The sequence below is a fragment of the Eptatretus burgeri genome, chromosome 3 (genome assembly GCF_056783735.1).
Source record: "Eptatretus burgeri isolate ZD-2024b chromosome 3, Ebu_testis_v1, whole genome shotgun sequence".
NCBI lineage: Eukaryota > Metazoa > Chordata > Myxini > Myxiniformes > Myxinidae > Eptatretus > Eptatretus burgeri.
Window position 1 is genome coordinate 88,656,355 of NC_140963.1, and position 24,443 is coordinate 88,680,797.

A 24,443-nucleotide genomic window follows, 5' to 3' on the forward strand; every position below is an offset into this window, starting at 1 on the left:
GATAGATATATCGGAGTAACCTCTTGCACGTGAAAATGCAACATATAGTTGGCCATGGGAGAACACAGGGGCTGGGAGGTGTATTCCGAGTTTGTCAAATGTTTGGCCCTGGGATTTGTTTATGGTCATCGAGTATGCGAGTCTGACTGGAAATTGCATCCTCTGCAGTGTGACTGGAAGGTTGGCGTCTGATGGGGCAAGTTTAACATGATATAGGCCTAGCCCTTGACTGAACAGGAGCAGTAATATATAGATAAAAATAAATCTTTACTTTAAATACAATGTTTCTTGTTACATTTTTTGTGTCAAATTCACCTTTTGAGGGAGTCAGCATGTGTAGAAGAGGGTTGAACATTGCAGACGCTGTTTTCTCGGAGTGGAATTACGCCTCCAGGCGGTGACGGTTTGTCGAGGACAGACGTAATGACGTCAGCGAATGACCGGTGATGTCATGACGGAATTACGCCTCACGCCTCTCAGCAGTGATGTCACACATCGCCATACAAACGAATGTAAAACTAAGAAAATCGCCCAAAATTCCCAAACCTGTCCGTCTGGCGCAATCTCACATAGCCCATGCTTTTCATTAGACCACAGAGCAACCGCATGCCGAAAGTGGCGACAATCTGTCTGGCAGTTTTGGAGGAGATACGTCAAATTACGCGCAGACGTTAACAGAAATAATATATAGATATATCGATACATATATATATATATATATATATATATATATATATATATATATATATATATACATACATATATATAAACATATATATATACACATATATATGTTGTTGTTCGTCTTTCGGCTGCTCCCGTTAGGGGTCGCCTCAGCACATCATCCGTTATGATCCGCATACTGATTTGGCACAGGTTTTACACCGGATGCCCTTCCTGACGCAACCCTGGTCGCCTCTTACGACACAGGGATATGGTACACCTATTTTAACCAGGGTATACACCGGCCCAGTACACTGGTACTCACTTTGTCGACCTCGGAAGGATGACAGGCTGAGGCAACCCCCTGGTGTTTTAATTCAGTGGCCCAACGGGGCTTGAACTCAGGACCTTTTGGATCCCAAGCCGCTGCCCTAACCACTGCGCCAACACACATATATATATATATATATATATATATATATATATATATATATATATATATATATATATATATATGTATGTATATGTATATATATATATATATATATATATATATATATATATATATATATATATATATATATATATATATACACACACACACACACACACACACACACACACACACACACACACACACACACACACACACACACACACACACACACACACACACACACACACACACACACACACACACACACACACACACACACACACACACACACACACACACACACACAACCGGTCAATAGTTTTAGAACACCCCCATTTTTCCAGTTTTTGCTGAAATTTAAGCAGTTCAAGTCCAGTGAATAACCTGAAATGGTACAAATAGTCCAAGAGCATTAGGTCAAAATAGGCCCTAACCTGGACATTTTTGGTAACAAGCTGATTTTTTCAGGATAGGTCCAGGAATATGTCTAGAATAACATACTAAAAGTCCTCATAAATCCTCCTTGAGCGTTTTCCGCAATCCAAGATGGCGTCCAAAATGGCCGCCTCTTCTGTTTTTCTCATAACTTTGCAAGCAGGTTTCCCCAAAACACACTTTAAATGTGTACATATATGTTTTGAAGTATGAGGAACTCATTAGAATACATCTTAAGAGATGCTGAAGCACGCAAGTACCAATAAGACCTCTTGAGTTCTTCCAAAAGTCCAGGCAGAAGCAGACGCCGACACCCTGATTGTCTCCACAGCACTCGCACTTGCAGAGTCAGAACATGTGCCAGTTGCTGTCGTTGGTACGGACACAGACTTACTGGTAATGCTAGTTGCTCGGGCAACCTCTTCCACAGATGTGTACATGCTATGCCGCAGTAATCCTGTCATGGTCTTCAACATTCATGAGATTCAGCATGCCATAGGGGACACAAGAAATCACTTGATGTTTCTTCATGCTGTGACGGGATGTGACACGGTCTCTGCGATCTATCGTCAGGGCAAGCGTAAAGCTTTCAACATGGTGCACAAGAAGCGGGACTACGACTTGCTGGATACCTTCACAAACAGTGGAAGCACCCATGACGAGGTGGAAAAAGCTGGGGAAGGCTTCATTCTTAAGCTTTATGGAGCCAGCAGTTTTGAATCTCTTGATGACTACCGTCACATCGCATACAAACGGGCAATCGGTCGCAGTTCCCTGAGTTCATCCTTTCAGCTAGAAAGTCTACCTCCAACTAGTGCTGCAGCAAAGCAACATTCATATCGCGCCTATCTTACCATCCAGGAATGGATGGGTAACTCCTTATCTCCAACAGAATGGGGCTGGCGATTTCAGGACGGGACTCTTACCCCGGTAGAAACAGACATTGCTGTTGCACCCGACACTTTGCTGAACATGGTGGCATGTGGGTGTAAACCAGATGGTTGCAGAAGCATGACATGTAGCTGCAAGAAACTTGGGCTCTTTTGTACCTCAATGTGCAGTAAATGCAGTGGTCTCAATTGCAACAATACAGCACCAACTCTTATAGATGCCGACGATGATATTACCCCAACTTCAGAGGACATCAACATTGAAGATACAGCATCCGACGATGAAGACAATGACTGATGCAACTAGGTGTGTGCATGCGTAAGGTAAAGATTCATCTGAAACTTTTGAGGTTTGAATCTCTAGCATGATCTTGTTTTGAATGTCTTTGCCTCTTGAAACAGGCTAAAACAGCAGTGTGTTGATAAGTGGCGGACATTTTGAGCACCATTTGAATTTCAGAAAGATCTTCAGCGGTTTTATTGTTTCCTTTGTACTTCAAAGTATCTGAATGAGTTCCTTATTTCTCAAGACATAATATATTTAGAGATTTAAAGTGCATATTGAGGTAACTTAGTCACAGGGTCATGAGAAAAACAGGAAATTGCAACCATCTTTGGCGCCATTTTGGATTTTGGGACTAGTTCAAGTAGTTTTATTGGTATAGATATGCGTGTTTCAAATCTGCGAATAAGAATTTATCTAGATTCCTTGACTCCCATAACATATATAAAGACATTTTAGTGTGCTTTATTGGGTTACTTAGTTGCAGAGTTATGAGAAAACAACAACAGGGAAAGGGGCATTTCGGGCGCCATTTTGAATTTCAGGATGAGCTCGTGTTTTTATTGGTAAATGCGTGTTTTTGAAAAATTCCCAATAAGTATATGATTCATTTCATTGAGTCGCAAAACATATATTAAGACATTTAAAGTGCGTGTTGAAGTACCTTGGTGTAAAACCAGAAACGGCAGCAATTTCAGACGCCATTTTGGATTTCTGAAAGAGCTTAAGCGGTTTTATTCGTTTTTGTGTGTTTCAAAATCTTCCGATATGTATTGTATTGAGTTCCTTATACTTCAAAACATATGTGTAGACATTTAAAATGTGTTATAGGTAAACCTACTTGCAAAGTTATGAGAAAAACAGGAAATGGCGGCCATTTTGGACGCCATTTTGGATTGCGGAAAACGCTCAAGGAGGATTCATGAGGACTTTTAGTATGTTATTTCACACACATTCCTGGACCTTTCCTGAAAAAAATCAGCTTGTTACCAAAAATGTCCAGGTTAAACCCTAATGCTCTTGGACTAAAAGCTAAGCGGTAAACTGCCAGAGGTGAAAAAAATTTTTAGGTGTCCAAAAACTGAAAAATAATGTAACTTTCAGAGTTGTTAAAAAGGCCCTTTTCAGGGAACAAGTAATGGGTTAGCAACTGCAGCTGTTCTGCAACAATGGAAGTAAATTAAGCCTTGAAAATTGATGCAAACAATTCCTACAGGTGTCCCAACTTTTGTTGATTAGTTACAAACCCTCTGTCTGTATAAAAGCAGTGTTGGAACAGACTGTCTTGCTCCACCCTCTGAAACATTATTTGGACAATATTGCACTGCAGGAAATAGTATATTGCTATCATAATGGTGAGAAAAAGACAATTAACAAAGGAAGACAGACAGACCATTATAACCCTTAAAAATGTAGGTCTTTCCTTGAGAGAAATTGTAAAACAAGCCAAGGTATTAGTGAGTATAGTTTCCTACACCATCAAAAGGCACTTGGAAACTGGAGGAAACTCTGACAGGAAGAGTCTGGCAGACCCAAAGGCACAACACAATCAGAAGACAAGTTTCTGAGAGTCAACGGCTTGCGTGATAGGCGGCTCACAGGGCAGCAGCTTCAAGCACTGCTTAACACTGGTCGAAGTAAGGAAGGCTCAGTTTCAAATGTGAAGAGAAGACTTCAAGCTGCAGGTTTGACAGGTCGAGTGGCAGTAAGAAAGCCATTGCTGAGATGGCAAAATAAGAAAAAGAGGCTTGCCTGGGCCATGAAGCACTCACTGCCAGTGGACTACTGAAAACTGGAAGAAGGTCTTATGGACCGATGAATAAAAATTTGAAATCTTCGGTTCATCACGCAGGGTTTTTGTATGCCGTCGAGTCGGCGAAAGGATGGTTTCTCAGTGTGTGACACCAACTGTCAAACATGGAGGAGGAAGCGTGATTATCTGGGGCTCTTTTCCTCGATCCAGAGTCAGCGACTTGCACAGAGCGACTGGCACCCTGAACCAAAAGGGCAACCACAGCATTTTGCAGCACTATGCAATACCCTCTGGTCTACACCTAGTTGGTCAAGGGTTCATCCCACAGCAAGATAACGACCCAAAACACATCTCCAAGCTATGTCAGAACTACCTTAGAAGAAAAGAACAAGACGGTCGGCGTCAAATCATGGAATGGCCAGCACAGTCTCCAGACTTAAACCCCATCGAGCTGGTTTGGGATGAACTGGACAGAAGGGTGAAAGCAAAGCAACCTGCAAGTGCAACACATTTGTGGGAACTTCTGCAACAGTGTTGGGAAGAACTTTCCGAACAATATTTGATTTCCATTGTGGAAAGAATGCCACGAGTATGTTCGGCTGTTATATCTGCAAAAGGTGGCTGCCTTGATGAGTCAAAATTTTGGATTAAATTTTGTTCAACAAAACGATTCCATGATTTCTTTATCTGCAATTGTTTATTTGTTCTATGCTTTCATTTCAGAGTACATTGAAACATTAAACTGCTTAAATTTCAGTAAAAACTGGGAAAAATGGGGGTGCTCTAAAACTTCTGACTGGTAGTGTATATATACATACATACATACATATGAGGTGTGTTCAAAAATATCCAACCTAAATTTTTCGTGCGTGAAAAAATGAAGCTGGGGAGGCATGGTTTGGTGCACGTATGTAGGCGATCCTAATCCGTATGCGTGAATATTTTCCCGCCTGCAGAAGCTGTCGCCGACAGACCGCCGATGAGTGAGGAAGTGTAAGTGAGCGCCGTCGGATTTTCGTTTTTGACAAAATGACGGATCACTGTGGTCTCATCGCCAGTGATCACTGTGTTGAAGAAGTTGGGATCGCTGTTCAGTCTCCAGTATGTCCTGTGCGATCTCCAAACGGAGTTGCTTCTGCTCGATAGTTAGCAGCTTTGGCACGAACTTCGCTGAGTTTCTCCTTAAGCCCAAATGCTCAGTCACAATGGAATGAACGGATCCAATGCTGACGCCCGCCTCGTCTGCAAGTTCTCTGATCGTGATTCGACGATCCTGCATCAGCAGGGTCCTCACTTGGTCAATGTCGATGTCATTTCGGGATGTTGAGGGCCTCCCAGAACATGCTTCACTTTCCACTGATGTGCGACCATCTTTGAAGCGGTTGAACCACTCTTTATCTGTGTGGTGCCCATTGCTTCGTTCCCGAAGGCCTGTTGAATCTTGCGGATCGTTCCACTTGGGAATCGCCAAGCTTTACAAGAAATTTGATGCAGTAGCGTTGTTCAAGTTTTTCTGTCATTTTGTCAAAAACGAAAATCCGACGGCGCTCACTTCCACTTCCTCACTCATCGGCGGTCTGTCGGCGACTGACAGCTTCTGCAGGCGGGAAAATATTCACGCATACAGATTAGGATCACCTACATACGTGCACCAAACCACACCTCCCTAGCTTCATTTGTTTACGCACGAAAAATTAAGGTTGAATACTTTTTGAACACACCTCGTATGTATTGGCCTGTCTGTTTTTCTGTCATGTTATAACTTGAGAACGGATTAATGGATTTCAATAAATCGAACTACAGTGGATTCAGGGAACTCCCAGGAAGGTTTGTGACGATAATTTTTTTTTTTGTTTTTTCGGGCTACATGGGTACTTGTGGCAAAACTGCAAACGCCAACTTGCGACGCTGGTTATCCCTGCACTCGGAATCATTTTTCTTCTTACCCTATTGATTAGCCATCACAGCAAAGATCGGTATTTCCGTCAGCGAAGCGACGGGTCTAATATTCTCGTAAACATATAAATAAGCAAACAGATTGTCAGATATGTCTCAGTAAACAGGGAGGATTTATAAACATAACCATGCACAATGCACATACCCATTGCCTTGGTCTCCTCACTCTTTGCATTGAGAATGGAGAACTTGAACTTTGCACGGACCTCACTCTTCGGACAGCTGACCAGCAGCAGGTAGAGTGAAAGGTAATCTTTGCTTTCCTCATCCAATCCTTTTGGATTCACTCGTAAGCACCTGCAGAATCACATTGGTAGAATAACAAATAGAAGAGGTTGGGTATGATTGGAAAATTTTTTTTTGTTGAATGTGCTGGAAACAGTGAGGAAGTGGGGAAGGAAGGGGAATAAGCTCGAGTCAGGCCACGCAAAAATACATTTGTACCGACTTGGCTGCAGCTAATCATGTGGCCAATACATGACTTTCGAAATGACATACGAGTATGAATGCCAATGATGCCTTTTGAGCAAGTGCTGTGTGTTTTCAGTGACTCACTTCTGCTAGCCAGGGCACTTTTAACCTGGCATTGCTAAGGCTAAGTCTGTAAGTGAAGGAGTCTTTTCAATAGTTAAAAGAGAGTGGCAATTGCAAAATCGTTAATCATAATTGATGTTTTTCTGGATGCAAATCGGACTCACGGAAATACAAAAAAATATGATAAACATCCATGTACGAGAGGTGTAGAGTTCCCATCATTTCTTGTTGATACAAGTGAGGGATGGCAGTGGATATAGTACATGAGTACGCGTGCATGCACACACAGACACTTCTTTCAGAAATATTTGCAAAAATCAAGTACAATTTCTTGTGGCCCCAGAAGCAAAGAATCAAAAATATGAAGCTCCTTCTAACCACTGACTGACTCACTAATATTAATGGTCGGTACCTTCCATGTGGTGTAGAAAGCTGAAATTTTGCTTGCTAACAAACATCAAAGCAAATACCTCCGGTTGGGGGGGGGGGGGTGGGTAGGAGGGGAAATCACAGAACCGTCAGAAAGCGTTGGTAAATGAAAATATCCAAAAATAAGGGCAGACTTGTGCTACTGCAGGTGAGCAACCCAAGACAATGGGGAAACAGCTTGGTCCATTATTGCTTACAATGTGTGAAGTAAAAAAAAAAAAAAAAAACCCAATTAGCATATTGATCACAGTCCTCACAGCTCCCACTCCACTCCCCCCAAAAACACAATAAGTAGTAAATATCATCATTTCAAAAGTTAATTGGGATTCTCTAGATATCCGTTATTGTCGGGTTTTCCGTGTGTGTGTGTGTGTGTGTGTGTGTGTGTGTGTGTGTGTGTGTGTGTGTGTGTGTGTGTGTGTGTGTGTGTGTGTGTGTGTGTGTGTGTGTGTGTGTGTGTGTGTGTGTCTGCAACGCGAGGCTCCAGAGCACAAACCAGCAAACTGATTTCGATGAAACTTGGCGAACAGGTGCCATATGAGCTGGGAGTGTGCGCGTTTGAGTTTCGTTGCTAAGCAACCACCCGTTGCTATGCAGCGGCCGAAAAACCACGTTTTAAGAACCCAAACGGTAACTGACGTAGCGCAGCTTCTATGATAGGTAGAGCGACCGGACAAACTCCTGCCTATTCCTTGCATCCCCATCTAGTTATCGCAACAGCATAACGTTCCTCTATCTCTCATAGTTTCCGAATGGCAGCCCTCTGAATGCGGAAAGGTGGTAAACCAGGGAATATGTTAAGTGACCTTGACCTCGGAAACCGTCGACGGCGGAACGTTCAAATTTGGTATATGGATAGAGTTTAATAACTACTGCAAAATTGAACCGCAGCATTTTTCCAGATTCGATCACCAAGGGTGTCGGGGCTGAAATACGCAAAATTCGAAAAATACTTTTTCTCGACTTACGTTCACTATTTTCATATCAATACTTGTCCTACAGTTTTGAATGTGGAGAAACGAGACTTCGGAATTAAACACTTCGAGATATTTAGAAAATTTTACTCGAGCCAATTTTTGATTTAGGTTTAATTTTTCAAATGGTAGTCCTGTGAGGAGTGCCAGTTGGCAAAATACGCAATAGGAAAAATCTTGCCAGGCAGAGGAACAACTGTATGTGAACCAATACGTCTTGGCAATGAATCTTCGTCGGTGGATCGGTCAGAATGAAAAGGATCGTATCCAGCGCTTTGATCCTTGCGGATCCCTCGTCGCCTACCGGCTTGTTTTAAACTTACCCTGAACATTCATAAGCCCAAGATATGACTTTCCCATCAGTGTTCAGAAGCACACAACCAGATACAGTGTCTGCCTCAGGGAAGTCTGCCTGGTACATTCGGCTCCCTCGTGAATATTTCTATCAACGTTTTACTTTTTTTTTTTCATTCCTTTTTTTATATAAAAGTCAACACTTTTATAAGAGCTCCACCACAGAACAGATCAGGATGCAACAGAACAAAATAGAAGAAAGAGGGGGAAAAGGTCATCAGCAGAGCCGAGGGACAAAATTGATGCAGATAGACAAACAAGGCATGCGAGTAATCCAGGGGTATGGTGGGATGCAGGGGGTGGACAATATGGATGCAGAAGCAAGCTCTCAGGAAGGAAAAACTGGGAATTTGGGGAAGTGGGTGGGGCCAGGTGGTTTAACGGGGGTAAAAAGATCATAGGTTTGGATGGGGGATGATATGTGATGGTGATGAACAGCTGTCTTGAAGACCTGGAGGGAAGGATGAGATTAAAGAGAATGTCGAAGTTGGTTCCACAGGTGGAAAATAGAGAAAATGAGAATGCACTCACTGGAGCACACACCTCCTGCCAGACTGAACAGTTTACATTTTGTATCCCACTGATGGGCAGAATCTCAATCCGGACCTTAACCAAAAATATAATCAGCGTGGTCTTCACCTAACCAACTCCTCCACATTAAAAAAAATTATTATTCCAGTTATTATTTTTTGTATGCATTGTCGAGGCTCAAATGAGAGTTAACACACAACATACAACAAGAGGGGCAGGAGACAAGAGGGGTGAGAGAGGGAAGGACAAAACATTGGGGAACAGAGACATTAGGAGATCTGTGGAAGGGAGAGAGATGGGGCAGGGAACACGAGGTATACAAGATGAACGTTACAGGGACTTTCAGGACCTTACACGACAGGGAACTTTCAGGAAGGAAGGCAGGGAATTTGAAGGTGGGTTTGGGGTAGATTAACAGGGGTAGAAAAGATCATGGTTTTGGATGGGGGAGGATAAGAGATGGTGGTGAATAGCGGTTTTGAAGACCTGGAGGGAAGAATGGGATTGAAGGGAGCATGGAAGTTTATTCCAAAGGTGGGGAAAAAGAGAAATGAAAGAGTGAAGGTGAGCAGTGATTTGTGATTTTGGTAGTTTAACCAAAAGGGGGTTGCAGGCTTACCTCAAGCACCCTGCGGAAAGATGGGGGGACTGATCGCAGGCAGAGCAAGGGGGGGGGGGGCGAGACCGGAGAGGAGACGGGAGAAGACAGAAAGACCACCGACCTGCCAGCAGTGAGAAAGTGAGAGGCCCAAAGACTCACCGCAGGAGATACCAATGATTCTAAATACTCTGGTTTCCACAGTGTGAAGCCGAGAAAAGTGAGTGGCAGGAGTCCCAGCCCAGAGGGGAGAGCAGGCTGCGGATGAAAGCTTTGTATGTGGTCAGGAGCTCAGGTGGGCCAAGGAAGGACTTTGCATGATGGAGGATGCCCAGTCGGTGACTGGCTTTGGAAATATGGCTTTCCCAAGAAAGATCATGGCAGATAGTGAGACCCAGAAGCTTGAATGAAAGGACTTCTTCAAGAGGATTGTTGAGAAATTAGATGGGGGTTTTTTTCAAATGGTCTTTTCGGAGAGACAAAGTGAGAGTGTGAGATTTGTCAGTATTGACAGACATGTTCCATGTGTTGGACCAGCATGTGATTTTATCCAGATCTGCAGAGAGCAAAGCTGCTGCTTGCTGGTCTGAGGGATGACAGATGGTACAACAGAAGGTGGAGTCATCAGCAAAGAGACAGAGAGGACTTTCCAGAGAGTCAGAGAGATCATTGATGAAAGCCATAAAAAGAACAAGGCCCAGAACATGGTCTTGAGGAACTTCAGCATGGACAGGAAGAGGGGATGACAGAACTCCATTTTGGGCCACACGTTGGCTGCAACAGGAGAGGAAGTCAGTGAGCCATGAGTGGAGATGGCCTTGGATACCATTGGAAGAGAGTTTGGTGAGCAGGGCAGGGTGCCAGACCGTGTCAAAAGCACGCGATATGTCTCAGGATATGGTTCTGATTTAATATCTGGAATTGAGGACCTCCATCCATTGTTGCGAGAGCAGAAGCAGCTTATCCAAGGTAGAATGACCTGGTCTGAAACCAAATTGATGAACGGAAATCAAGCCATTGGAGAAGAGGAAAGATTTAATGTCTGAAGCAATGATCGATTCCATAACGTTGTTGATGATTGGGAGAAGGCTAATTGGTCTGTCGTTGCAAGGATCTGTTTTTGCACCATTTTTATGCAGAGCGGTAATGTTTGCTGATTTCCAATCAGATGGCAGATGACCTTGAGCAAATGAGGGTGAATAGAACAGAGAGAGGGTGAGTAAGAGCAGAGGAGCAGGTTTTTCGGACACGTGGGCTGATGCCATCTGGACCGGTTGCAGAATCTGAGTCGAGGTTTGACAGCAAGCTCTCCACTTTGTCAGAAAAAAAGGACACCGAGTCCAGGGGGCAGCTGGGTGCGACTGGATGAGGTTGGTGCAGAAAGCGATGGGTTTCGGACACAAGATTTAGATGCAAACACGGAGTGGAGGCATTCAGCCTTTTCACGTGCGGTGTCAGCAATGCGGCCATTTGAGGTAAAGAAGGGGATGGAGGAGAAACATACACCAGAAACAGATTTGATTTTTCACCACCAGGTATTGGAGGAGGGAGAGAGGTTTGAGAGTTCAGACTTGAGATTAGAAGGATGTTGTCTTCTGGCTCTCCTGAGGGTCGACAAACACTTGTTCCAAGCTTTATGGAAGGAACTGAGATGACCCTCAGTTGGACTTGCTTTCCACGAGGAAAAGGCAAGTTGTTGCAGGACAACTGCCTCGCCATAAGCGTCAGTGTACCATGGGCGGGAGGAAGGGAAGGACAACTGAAGACAAGAAGGAATAAATCAGTGCATGAGAGAGCAAGTTTCTTTGAAAGAATTCCCAGTATAAGTTGATGTTTGAGAAAGTTGCGATGGGCAACCAGTCTAGAAGTTTGATGGCTGGTTGAAGACGCTGCCAGTCAGCCTGAGTGAAATGCCAGACTCCACGGCACTGAGGTGGTTCTCTAATAACAACCAGAGAGATGTCTACTTTGATAAGCATGTGGTCAGATGAACCGATTGGAGCAAAGGAAGAACAGCAGATATTTTCAGGGAAATTTGTCAAAATCAGATCCACAAGAGATGGAGTACCGTTGGTTGAGATCCAGGTATATTTTTGTCATAAACTCGTCCACAACTTTTTGAGATGTCGTGTTACGTATATCGTTTTATGTCCCATCCCTCAATGGTAAAGAATCACTTCAGAGAGAAAAAAAAATTATCGCACCTGGATCTGGATCTTCCCCAGAATTGAATCAGTTCGTCCTCGTCAGACACCAAACCTGTCCATCAGATTTCATCTGAATCCGTCCATAACTTTTCGAGGCATCCTGCTCACAAACAAACAGGGGTGAAAATATAACCTCCATCCACCTTCAGTGGCGGAGGTGAGCAGTGATTCAGGATTTTGCAGGTTTCACCCGAAGGAGGTAGTAGGTACTCCGTATGCACCCTGCAGAAACCTGGGATGGGTGAAAGGGTGAGGGGTCAAAGCACAGAGAGGGCAGAGGGTGCAAGACCAGAATGGAGGCAGTGGAAGACAGAGACCACCGACCTGTCCACGACAGCAAAGTGATAAGCCCATAAACTAAGCTTCATCGTGGGAGATACCAATGATTTTGAAGGCCTTGGTTTCCACGACATCAAGGTGAGCTATGTGTGAGGCGGGGTAGGCAGCCCAGAGGGGAAAGCAGTATTCCATCAAGCTGCGGATGCTGGCTTTGCAGGTGGGTTAGAGTTCAGGTGTGCCAAAAAAGGACTTTACATGACAGAGGATTCCCAATCAACGGCTGGCTTTGGATACCAACTTTGAAATGTGGTTTTCCCAAGAAAAATCATCGCTGACAGTGAGAGCCTATAACTTTGGCGATGGCACTCCTTTAAAAGGATTATTAAGAAAGTATATGGGAGGGTTTGCCGGATGTTGCTTTTGGAGAGGGGGGGGGGAGAGAAAGAGAGAAAGAGAAAGAGAAAGAGAGAGACAGAGGTCAGGATTGAGAGAGATAGTCCAAAGAGGCTTCAGCCTGCCTGTCTGAAGGATGAGTGATGTCACAGCAGAGAGAGAGGAGTCATCATCAAATAGATAGAAGATTTTCCACAGTCAGGGAGATCGTTGATGAAGATTAGGAAGAGGATGGGTCCTAGAACACTGCCTTGGGGCCTTCACAAGAATAAGATGAAAGGATTCCGTTGAGAGCCACACATTGGCGAAGAGAGCAGATGAAGTCAGTAACCCAAGAGTGGAGTTGGACTGGGATGCCATTGGCAGAGAGTTTGGAGAGCAAGGCAAGATGCCAGATAGTATTGAAAGCTTAAGACATATCTAGAGAAAGCCCTGATCTCATGTCTGATATTGAGGGATTTCCTCCAGTGTTGTGAGAGTAGAAGCAACATATCCAAGATAGAGTGACCTGGTCTGAATCAGAATATATGATACGAGATGAGGTCGTTGGAGAAAAGAAAGGATTTTATGTCAACTATGATGGATTCCATGACTTGCTGATGGTTGGAAGCAAGCTAATCGGTCTGTCGTGAAGGGAATCGGTTTGTAAACCTATTTTATGCAATGCAGTGATGTTGGCCAATTTCCAAGCAGATAAAAGATGACCTCTGGCAAATGACAGGGTGAAAAAGGCAGAGAGAGAGAGGATGTACGAGAGCAGGTTAGGTTTTTAGGAAATGTGAGCTTATACTGTCCAGTTCAGTTGCAGAATCAGTGTCAAGGGTTGTCCATCAGAAAACTTCTCCATCTTCTCAGATGCAAAACATACAGGGTCAAGGAGCAGTTGGGTGTGACTGGGTAGGGTGGGTACACAGAGCAATGTGTTGGGGACACATGATTTGGAAGCAAACACTGGATTGAAGCATTCAGCATTCTCACAAGCAGAGTCAGCTGTGGTGAAATTGGAAGTGTAGGAAAGGATGGAGGGCAAGCATACTCCAGAGACAGACGTAACAAGGTGCTACCAGGTTTTAGGAGAGGCAATTTTGAAAGTTCAGTCTTGAGATTGGACAGATGTTGTTTTCTGACTCTCCTGAGAGTGGACACACTTGTTGCGGACTTTGAGGAATGATCTAAGGTTGCCTTCGGTCGAATTGATGTCTTCCAGGAAGAGAAGGCAAGTTGTTTCAAGGCAACTGACACACCCACAGGATTCAGTGTTCCATGTTCCACCCTATCTCTGTTCTATTCACCCTCATTTGCTAAATTTTTCCAATGGTTATGTTAACGAAAGATGAAATGGGATAAATTGGTGCATAAGGAAGAGTATGTTTCTGTGGAAGTATTCCCAGGCTGAGTTATTATCAAGGGCGGGAAAAGAGGAGATCAATCCAGTTTGCCTGAGTCAATTGCTGGAGTCACCATCACTGAGGTTGTTCTCTGAGAATGGCTAGTGAGATGCTGACCTTCACAAGCACATGATCAGATGAACCAAATGGGGTAGAGGAAGAGCAGGATATATTGGTGTGGAAATTGGTCATAATAAAATCCAGAGAGGAGGATTTGCCATTGACAGAAATCCAGGTGGGAAAATTTACAGATCGAGTCAGTCCCATGGAGTCACAGAAGTCCTTTGTTGAAGTGTCATGGCTTTGTGCATTTTCAAGTTGCGAAGACGTCCTTTGTCAAAGAGTTGGTAGCCATCACTGTGTTGGTAATGACACACGGCACTGGCTTACCAACTGCAGACGTCCATGCTCACAGGAGGCACTCCTGCAAGGTTCAAAGTCCATTCACTCGCAGCAATGGTCGGAGGTTTGGGTAGAACCTGCTCATCCAAATTTTGGGCTTGGCACCAGCCCACATCATCGGGAGTTTGTAATACGGGCAGCTGCAAGATCTCAGCCCTTTCGGCGAGCTGGGAAAGTTCTCCAACTCTTTCGTTGTCCAGAGGCACACCCCTTTCTCTCAGGTAAGTTTCCAAGTATTTTGGGCTTATTGTATAAGCTTCTTAAGCCATTTTAGCAAACAATCCTTATCTTGCATGCATTAAAATACGTTAACATGCTCCAATGACCGTGGTTTACAAGAGTTTTTGCGCATGCGCGCCGAGCATTCTGGGGCGGATTATGCCATTTTGAGAGCCCACTCTTGGAACAAATACTAGACTAGACAAGAAAATAAGAAGAAGACAAAAAAAACGACATTTGATGAGACAAGGGCGACTAATAACCTCAAACCTCACTGCATAAAAAGCCTGGTGTTGGCTTAACGGTTAGGGTGGTGGCTTGGGATCCTAGGGTCCTGAGTTTGAGCCCCGTTTTCCACTGAATTAACACCAGGGGGTTGACTCAGCCTGTCATCCTTCTGAGGTCAGCGAAATGAGCACCAATATACTGGTAATAGGGGCACTGCATCAGCGGCATAGCTTCGCCCCTAACCAATAATGCAACCAGCAGCCAAAAAGGCAGCACACGATAGGAACTTCACCGTTTTAAAAAACCTGATGTTGTCTCAATGGTTAGGGTGGCTAGCTTGGGATCTTTGGGTCCTGAATTTTTGCCCTGTTGGCAACTGAATTAACACCAAGTGGGGTTGACTCAGCCTGTCATCCTTCCGAGGTCAGGGAAATGAGTACCAATGTACCGGTATAGGGGCACAGCATAAGCAGCATAGAGGCACCCCAACAAAATGATAGCTACCCAACAGCCAAGCTGCCATACACAAGAAAAAGAAGACGATTAAAAACTCCAAAATACTGTATTAAAAACAACAGCACCGTGTCAGTGTCGAAACGAATGTTCAGAGACAAATGATCTGCAGAATGCATATTTTAATGAGAAAAGAATGGGGTCAACAGAACATTGATCGAAGCATACTTACCATCATGGAAAGAAAGGAGAAGCTGACATTTCGGGCATCAACCCTTCGTCAGAGCAAAATCAAAACTGGCAGTTAGCATACTTCAATCAACACCCTGTTGATTCTGTGCATTGTTTCACCTGTCTGCCGACGCAGATCAACACTAACCCTCGCGAGCAAGACTACCATTTCATTCTGTACATTAATGAGTGTGAACATCACTTGGTTTTTGTAAAAGTGTATTTAAATGCATTCAGATGACCAAATCACACCCATCCCTCTGAAATGCCATTTGTGAAAGAGTGTGGTATCAATGAAAAAATATGGGCAATACCCCTGGGTGCTCACCTGGTCGAATAATGAATGATACTGAGGAGGAAGACAATGTGAAACAGAATCAGCAAAATGTACCAATGAACCAGTTATAGCAAATAAATATTTAGGGGAGCAACCCCCCCCCCCCCAACCCTCATAGATCCCCTTCGGACTTGAGTTTTTTTTTTAAATGGTGTGAACAAGCTTTGGTAGAGCATGGATGATGAAGGTTGTGGTCAAATTTCAATGAAATTGTGTGTAGTTTGGCAGAAGAAAGCAAATATGTACAATAGGCAGGGAGACACAGAGCAGAGTTATCCGAATCAGCAATGCAAATCATGTACACCAAAAAGCACTTAACAATTCTACTTATCGGACGGGCCCACACAGACACACACACCCCCAAAAGAAATGGTGGCCGCAGCCATTATTGATACCCACAGCTCGGAGGGAAGGTAAGCTGGAGGTAAGAGCCTGGCTTGGACTTTCCCGCTTCGTGCGGTTCTCGACGATCGGGCCCGGCGGGACTCGAACCCGCAACATGATGCCGCTCCAAGCACCAGGTACGGAGGATAGCGTTGGGCGCTGTCACACTCCACCGGCAAAATCAGGCGATGAGGCAGGTAAAGCAAGTCAGCTCAGCAGGCAGGCAAGCGATTCTCCTCCGACTCGCAGGCAGGCGATTCACGGCGGGAAGACTCAGACTCTCAGCCTCAACGAACGAACCCTCCGACTCTCTCACTCGGTCGCCCCCACACAACTATATCTTTTTCTTGACAGGTGGGAGGGATCCGTCTCGTGTCATTCCCCTCATTGGACAGGAGTGTCGGGCGATCTCCCGGCCGTCTGAGATTGGTCGGGGGGGGGGGGTGCTCATGTCTCCACCCCTCGACCAGTAAGTCGAGCAGCAATATGTTGCGTTGGCTCCCCATTGGCCGAGAGGCAGCAGACGTGCTCGCACCCCTCCGATTGGCCGAGAGGGGCGCCATGCCCGTATTTGGAGCGAAATCCAAGACGCCAATGTCTGAAGAAACCCCGCCTGGCACATTGGACTCCGCCCACGTGCATGCCAACACGCACGCGTGCAATGGTGCCGGTGGAGGATGGTGGAAGGAAGCAAAGGCAGGTGTCGTTGTCTTTAGGATTTTTACATTTTAAACTTCACAACTATAAAATAACTCTCAGCACACGTACAATTAAGCACCCATTAAACATGACGGGACCCTAACAAGAAACACATACTTACCGATATAGCTGAACTTAGGGACTGCTGTCTGTCTGTGCAATATGGCTGCCAGATCCGTAACAATATCATTGAATGCCAGATCATCATCCCAATGAATCATTGGATGCATCACAATGCTTATAAATGCCCAGAGACGCCAGTGTTCATGGCTTTATTTCATTTCCGCATGCGATAAACTCTAGAATCTCTTCACCTGAGTCGTATTTCAAAATTTAAAACTGCAGAATTGACCTCAGCAGCAGTTCTGACTGCTAAAAGAAATGCTGCTAAGGTCAATTCCACCATTAAATTGTTTTTATTCCATTTGGGTTAAGATGTTCTCAAGGTTATCGCATTTCAGCTGGAATGCTTATAAAAGTCCAGAGTTTTATTCGCACATTATTTGATACTCCGGACGTGTCCGGACAGTGGTTGTCTCCAGATGTGTCCAGGCAGTGTTTATCTCTGGACGGTGTTTATAGAATGCCCGGTAGAAAATGTATTTCAGACATTAGTTTCCATCTTAACTGTTATTCTATGCAAAATCATTTTGATGAGACATTATGAATCATAATTAATGCTCCACTGTATGCCTTCCTTCACCTCACCTCATGCTTACCTCTTCCCAACCCCCCCCCCCCCAGCTCCTCGTCCCCATAAAAATAAAACTCTCTGGATGTTTATAAGCATCACAGCTGAAATGCAATGAGCTTTAGAATTTCTATAGACATCTCCGGTCGTCTCTGGATGGTGTTTAGTATGACCCAGCCAGCCATTCCATATCAACCATTTCATTAGAGTGCTTGCTTGTATGCATAATAGTGGTGGGTGGATCGATTCCAAAGAACTCAATTCCAACCATGGAATCAAAAGGAATCGAGAAGTGAACAGGAATCAACATCAATTCCAAGTAATTCCTACTTTGTAGAAAGAAGCATTTTTGTTTTGTTTTTATTGAGGGGGGGGATTTTTTTTTCATCCCTGTTGGGTGTGTTTCGGTTACACATGACCTGGTAATGTATTAATTGAAAAGTTCGATTGATAAAGTTTTGACAACATGTCATTCAAAAGGTCCAGAAGTGCAGTTTGGAACTATATTGGGAAGGTTAAAGAAGACGGTCTGAAAATTGCATGCTCACTTTGTAAAATAGACATTGCTGATTACTGTAATATGTCCAAAATGCAAAAACATTTGAAAACCAAACAGAAAGAGCACCTATTAGTGAACGTTGTGAATGCAGATTCAAAGAAACCAAAGTCTGCAACAACAAGAAATTTGCTTTCACAATCGATGATTGAAAGCACTTTCGCCTTGGTAACGCCCCAGTACGCTGCCTTGCTCTCCTCTCCTCTCTCCTCTCTCCTCTCTCCTCTCTCCTCTCACGCTGCCTTTCCTTCTCCCACGCTTTCACTACCACACCCCTCCTTGCTCCAACACCTCTCTTCTTCTCGTCTGTGTCTGTTTCTGCCCCCCCCCCACTTTCTTCGCATTCTCATCAGTGAAGCGATGGGTGGTATTTGTAGGTATACAAGTAAAGAAAGGTTTCACCCATATTGCTGCACAATTTTTAATCAAAAGCCATTCAGAAAGAAAACATTTTAAATCTTTTTTTTTTTTTTAACTCAAATGCACCTTTTCACATATTAAAAGAAGACATGCAACATGGACATACAAACCATTTGAGCTTGTCATTAGCTCCGGATGAGAAAGTTGAACTCTTCAGGACTTCTCCCATCTCTTCTCGGGAAAAGCTGAAATTGTTGATGGTCCACATATAGGAGAACTTGACCACATTGACCTGAAAATGCAAATGCATAGTTTGAGCCAAAGATATCGATCAGAGCACCAGCCCAATAATTGTTAACCATATGCATTGCAGCTTGTTACCATTTTAAAATTCAAAAGCTCTATTTACTGACCAGTGTCCCAATGCTGACACAATTGAAAATGAATGAAATAAATTAATTAATAAATGTGGGAGGAAAAAACAAATAGAGAAGCATTCCAATGGCTTCTAGAAGATAGAAATAATGCACCTGCAGAAAACCATTAAGGCAAGAAGAACATTGTGCCGGTCACAAAGCGATTTCAACAATCCCACCTTTGCGAGGCTCCAAGTATAACATTATCGTTGAAATGGAATTTCAAAAGAGGGCGCAAACAATTCCATTACACAGCACCTAAAAATGACTACATAAAACATCAATGACTACATAAAACCTTTAGGCTTCCAATTTCCACATGAAACTGAAACCATTTAAGGCCTGTGACCAGCATGCACTAGTACACAGACCACTGATGATGTCCGAGTTAGAAAACAGCATTGAAGGAATGGTGAACAGATATTGGAGATATTTGAAGGTTTGACCAAAAAATTGGTAACAATATGCAAATATTTATTGTTCAACACCACCATTGTGGTTTGTAACGAGTCTGCACGGTGTCGCACGCAACCAGACGACATCGAGTTGCTTTCATGTAACCAGTCAGGTTTGAAAACAAGTTTTCAGGCCTGCATTAAATATCTTGTTTAAATGACAAAATGATAAAACTGAACCTTGCAAGGAATTTTTGTTTTCTTGAAGCAGTGTTCCTGAAGTAGCTAGAAACATTACTGACAGCAACCCTCGAAACTCTTGGAAAACCAATGGCCACTGGATTTTGAATGTCCACAATGCTATTGTGTCAAGTACCTTTCAGTACATTTAGAGTCAATTAGAAATCCACGGGATTACAAAGGCGGCAATTACAGAGGATGATTACAAAAGTAACTTGATACTTTGCCACAAACACCTTTCCCACTATGACATCAGAGCTTTTAACAGTCACTTTTACTATGACCGACTTCATCCAAAGACGGGGAAGAATTGTTTAAGTTTAAAGTTAATTGTGAAGCCTTTCGGGGATTAGTAAACAGTGTCATATAAGAATGCAGACATGTCAGAGGAGAGCATTCGAAAGGAGCTGAAGAAATGTTAGGAATGAAAATGCAACAGTAATAGCAGATCAGGTTTTTTGTGCATACTCACCATCCTTCAACAAATGCTGACCTTTATAGCTTTGTGAATAATTGATCATCACATCAGTTTTTGGTACTCATTATTTTCATTTGATAATTGTCATCCATAATCGATATATTACTAAAACTCATCTTTTATGTATGTATGTTCCCGAAACACAGCCAAAACGGTACACGATAGCGCAAATTTTTTTTGGGCCACCTTACTCACTATTTGCCTGCGGTGTGCAGTATCAAGTTTCATTCAAATCGGGTAACGAAAAAAATCAATTCCCGATTCAGTCAAGTACTCTTTGGGAGAATTTGATCAATGCAAACAACCTCAGCGGTATAGTTCGCTGGAACTATCTTTTTCTTTTTTCTTGAAATGATTTTTTTCATCAACCGCTGTCACAACATGAACCCAACGGGTTAACGGGTCGTCTAGTGTTCTTTAAATGACAAAATGGATGAAACCAATTTATGAATAATAGTTGTTTCTTAACAAATGTGAAAAGAGAGGTTGATATGCATGATGAGATCATAGAAAATTGACAAAAAGAAAGGAGTCCTGCAACAACACATATGCCGAACAATGGATTTTGGTCAAGGAACCGCAATTATAATGATCAACATTCAATTTGCACTTTGGCATGACAGCAGAAATGAGAAATAAATAATGATAATAATAATTATTATATTATTGGTCAAAACATAGTGGAGAAAATGAAATCCATGCTGCAAGGCCAGCACAAAATAAAATAATTATGCATTGTCAAATTTCAAAATGAGAAGTTCCTGATGACTGTGTTGAAATCCAGCAGGATTTTTTTTTTATTCCATACAGGTGTCAAGGGGCATGGAATAGTGGAATAACAAAAGGTAAAAAGGTCAAGATATAGAAAAACAGCAAAGAACATGAAGACAAAATCATGCACAAACTACAATGCGTGAAAGAGAATGGAAGGCGCAAAAGAGGGGTCAGCTGACCTGTCAACTCTCACGAATTTGCTGTGAGACTCGAGCATTTCATTGTATTTTCATGCTGACCAACGATTTTCTCACACTTTCAAGCAAAGGTCATGAAAAATAAAGGCACCAGCTATTTTTTTATTTTTATTTTATTTTACAGCATCGCCAACAATGTTTACAACTCATGCGACGCATGCGCAGCCAGGAAAGCATCCTCTCATAGACCGGTAGCCAATCAGGTGCATTGTTACAAAGCCACTCAAAGCAGTAAATCTGGCCATTTTGTTTGAAATCTCAGTTTGACACGTTTGTGACAGTCTTGAGCTGCTGCTGCTGAAGACTTTTTCCTTCGGTCTGATACGGGATCAGTAGATAGTGATAATAGACAAGACGAGAAATTATCCAAGTACATTATCCAAGGAGTAAAAGGCATTTCTGAGTACAAGCAGTCAACAAGCCTTTCTTGGGTGAATTTGATATGCTGAATTCGAATCTGCTGGTTGCCAAGCTCGATTTTGCATCATAAGCACATAGAATGGAAAATCCAATATGGCCACCGAAAAGGCGTTATTTTGACAAATTTGACATTTTCATGATTACGATGGGATGAATACGACTTTTGGAAGTTGTGCTGGTCATTCAAATAAGCCTCACCTGCATAACAAACGTTGTGCTGCGGTGTTTTTATTGGTCGCCAGGTGGCTCTGTACATGTGGCCATGTATGTGTCATTGAAAGTCATGTCAGAAAATCATTGCTTAGACGTCCATTTCCCTCCAAGTATTTTTGTATACAAGTATATTAAATATCAAGCCGAACTGCATCAAGTTGCTGCTGCAAGCAAATAGAGAGATTTTAAATAAATTAAAGTTCAGCGTTTTGGCTTGAACAATTTCTGGGTGCTTTTTGAAGTGTTTGGGGTCAATGTCCTGCTCCAAGACCCATGATCTACGACAGAGACCCAGCTTTCTGACACTGGGTTGAACATTGCGCTCCATAATGCCTTGGTAATCTCCTGATTTAATGATGCCATGCACACAATCAAGGCACCCAGTGCCAGAGGCAGCACAGCAACCCCAAAACGTCACTGAACCTCCTCCATGTTTGACTGTAGGGAAGGTGTTCTTTTCTTTTTAGGCTTCATTTTGTTTTCTGTAAACAAAGATGATTAAGTGCTTTTCCAAAAAGCTCTAATTTGGTCTCATCTGCCCACAGGACATTCTCTCAGAAGGATTTTGACTTGTTCAGGTGTGTTTTGGCAAACTCCAGTCAGGCTTTCGTCTGTCTGTCTGTCTGTCTGCAGTGGGGTCCTCCTGGGTCTCCTACCATAGAACCCCCTTTCATTGAGTTAGCGAAAGATGCTGCAAGTTGAAACTGTCGTACCTTGTGTCTGAAGGTCAGCTTGAATCTGTTTGAGAGTTGATCGAGATGCTTTCTCCACCAGTCGAACAATCCTTCGCTGCAATCTTCGATCAAGTTTTCTCTTGCGGCCATGTCCAGAGAGGTTGTTTGCAGTGCCATGGGCCTTAAACTTCCTGATAACATTGCGCACGGTGAACACAGGAACATCGAGGTCTCTGGAGATGGACTTGTAGTCTTGAGATTGTCCATGCTTGGCTTCAATCTTGTGTCTGGCCTCCTCAGATAATTCTCTGGTTTTCTTTTCTTTTCTCCGTGCTCATTGCGGTACATGACACAAAACTGCAGAATGACTCCTGTTCTCGATTCAAACTGGTTGAATGAGTGATTTTTATATTGCAGGCATATGCAACTCACCACAGGTGAGTTCAATTCCAATGTAAAAGAGACTCACCTGCTTGAAATCAAATTATTTCAAACAACTTCTGAAAGGTGCCAATTATATTGTCCAGGCCATTTTTGGATTTCTGTGTGGAATAAACTTAGATTTAGTAGTGTTTTTTTGATTTTTTTTTTCCATTGCAAACCAAACAACTACATATGTGGATACCAAAATATATTTTTTAATTTCAACAATTTTGTGGAAGAAATGGTGCATTATTTGAAAAAAGTGCAAGGGTGCCAATATTTTTGGCCATGACAGTATATTATGATATGATGCAACAAACGTGCAGCTCAAAATTGAGGAATGAGTGTTCATTGCTCAACAGCACTTGGTTGACTGTCCCTCCATTTTTAATTGAGCGCTGCTTTTATACATTTTATCAATACACGTTCTGGGGCACAGACTGCGAGTGTATACAGGGAAACGATCGAGAAACAGGTAAAGCAGCTAAGCTGGTACTTATTTATTTAGGCTACTCATTCAAATTGGAATTACACAATTAAAAAAAAAAAAGAAAGAAAAAAAAACTCGTTTAGAAATGCTGAGGCGATTTGTGTTCTCCAGTGTTCAAAAATATGATTCAATTGAAATTGAATAAAAGTTTTAAAGGAAAAAAAACCCCATTGAACCGGACGTTTACCGCGTCTGGTGGGTAGACCTGGCCAAAGCTATTAATATAAATCACAGTCAGCTTTGCATTGTAATTAAATTGGAAACCTAGTTGACATTAAGTTATTCCTTTTGGCAAAAAAGGTAAAAACTGCCTCGATGAGCCATATTTATACTTCGAGTCGGTTGAATTGAAGCCCTTTAATTAACAACTTATTTTCAGTTATGAGGATGTGGGTGGTGGTGATTTTCTCGGGTTAGTTGCTCCAAACCATTCAAGAGTCATCTGTGAAGTGCGGACCAGCATGAGGTTAAACAGAGTGGGTGGGGCAGACAGATTAACTCTGGAGTTCCCAACCTCTGGGTCACAACTCCAAAATTTGTGGTTTGTCACCACTCCAAAGTCACTTAAACAGGGTGTTTTTTTATCATGCAATTATTTTTAAAGGGTAAGCATTGAGCTACCAAAGCAACAACTTCACATTTCTCCATTTTGCATTTCCTGTGCATGAAACAATCAGCTGTGGAGACAAATTTCCTCCAAGAGATGTCACCATCAAAACAGCTCAGCCAGCCTTGCGCAACACATACCATGTCCCTACCACCCCAACACGAACTTGTGAGATGTGGTGTGCCATCTCTATGACAAAACCAAACGAGGAGCAGTTGTGTCAAAGCTCAGTCCCAAAGAGGCCAGACCAAAGTACCAAATTTGGTACAGTTGTCAGTTAGGTTATGTGAAAGCATTATCCGAGGAAGTGCTCGACCTATGACAGCTGGATGGGGTTTTTCGAAGATGGCCGCTGCTGCCATTATCAACAATCACCATAACTTTGAAACTAAAGGACTTTGGGAGGTGAAACCAGTCTATACCCACTATGGCCTGGCCTGGACCATGGCCTGG

The 24,443-nt window shown here is 43.1% G+C and overlaps 1 protein-coding gene across 4 annotated transcripts in view; it reads right to left on the minus strand.

Annotated features, from left to right (window-relative positions):
* LOC147030400 (speckle-type POZ protein-like) overlaps positions 1-24,443 on the minus strand; it is a 126,266-nt gene that overhangs the window by 71,897 nt on the left and 29,926 nt on the right. For all 4 annotated transcript variants that reach the window (XR_015056344.1, XM_085874417.1, XM_085874416.1 and 1 more), the window contains exons 4-5: positions 18,834-18,955; positions 6,562-6,713 (exon numbers count right to left, since the gene is read on the minus strand). Coding sequence is in view for 3 of the 4 variants with exons in the window: in XM_085874417.1 (XP_085730543.1) it covers positions 6,562-6,713; positions 18,834-18,955 (274 nt within the window). In the remaining variant the exon portion in view is untranslated. The remainder of the gene's footprint in view (positions 1-6,561; positions 6,714-18,833; positions 18,956-24,443) is intronic.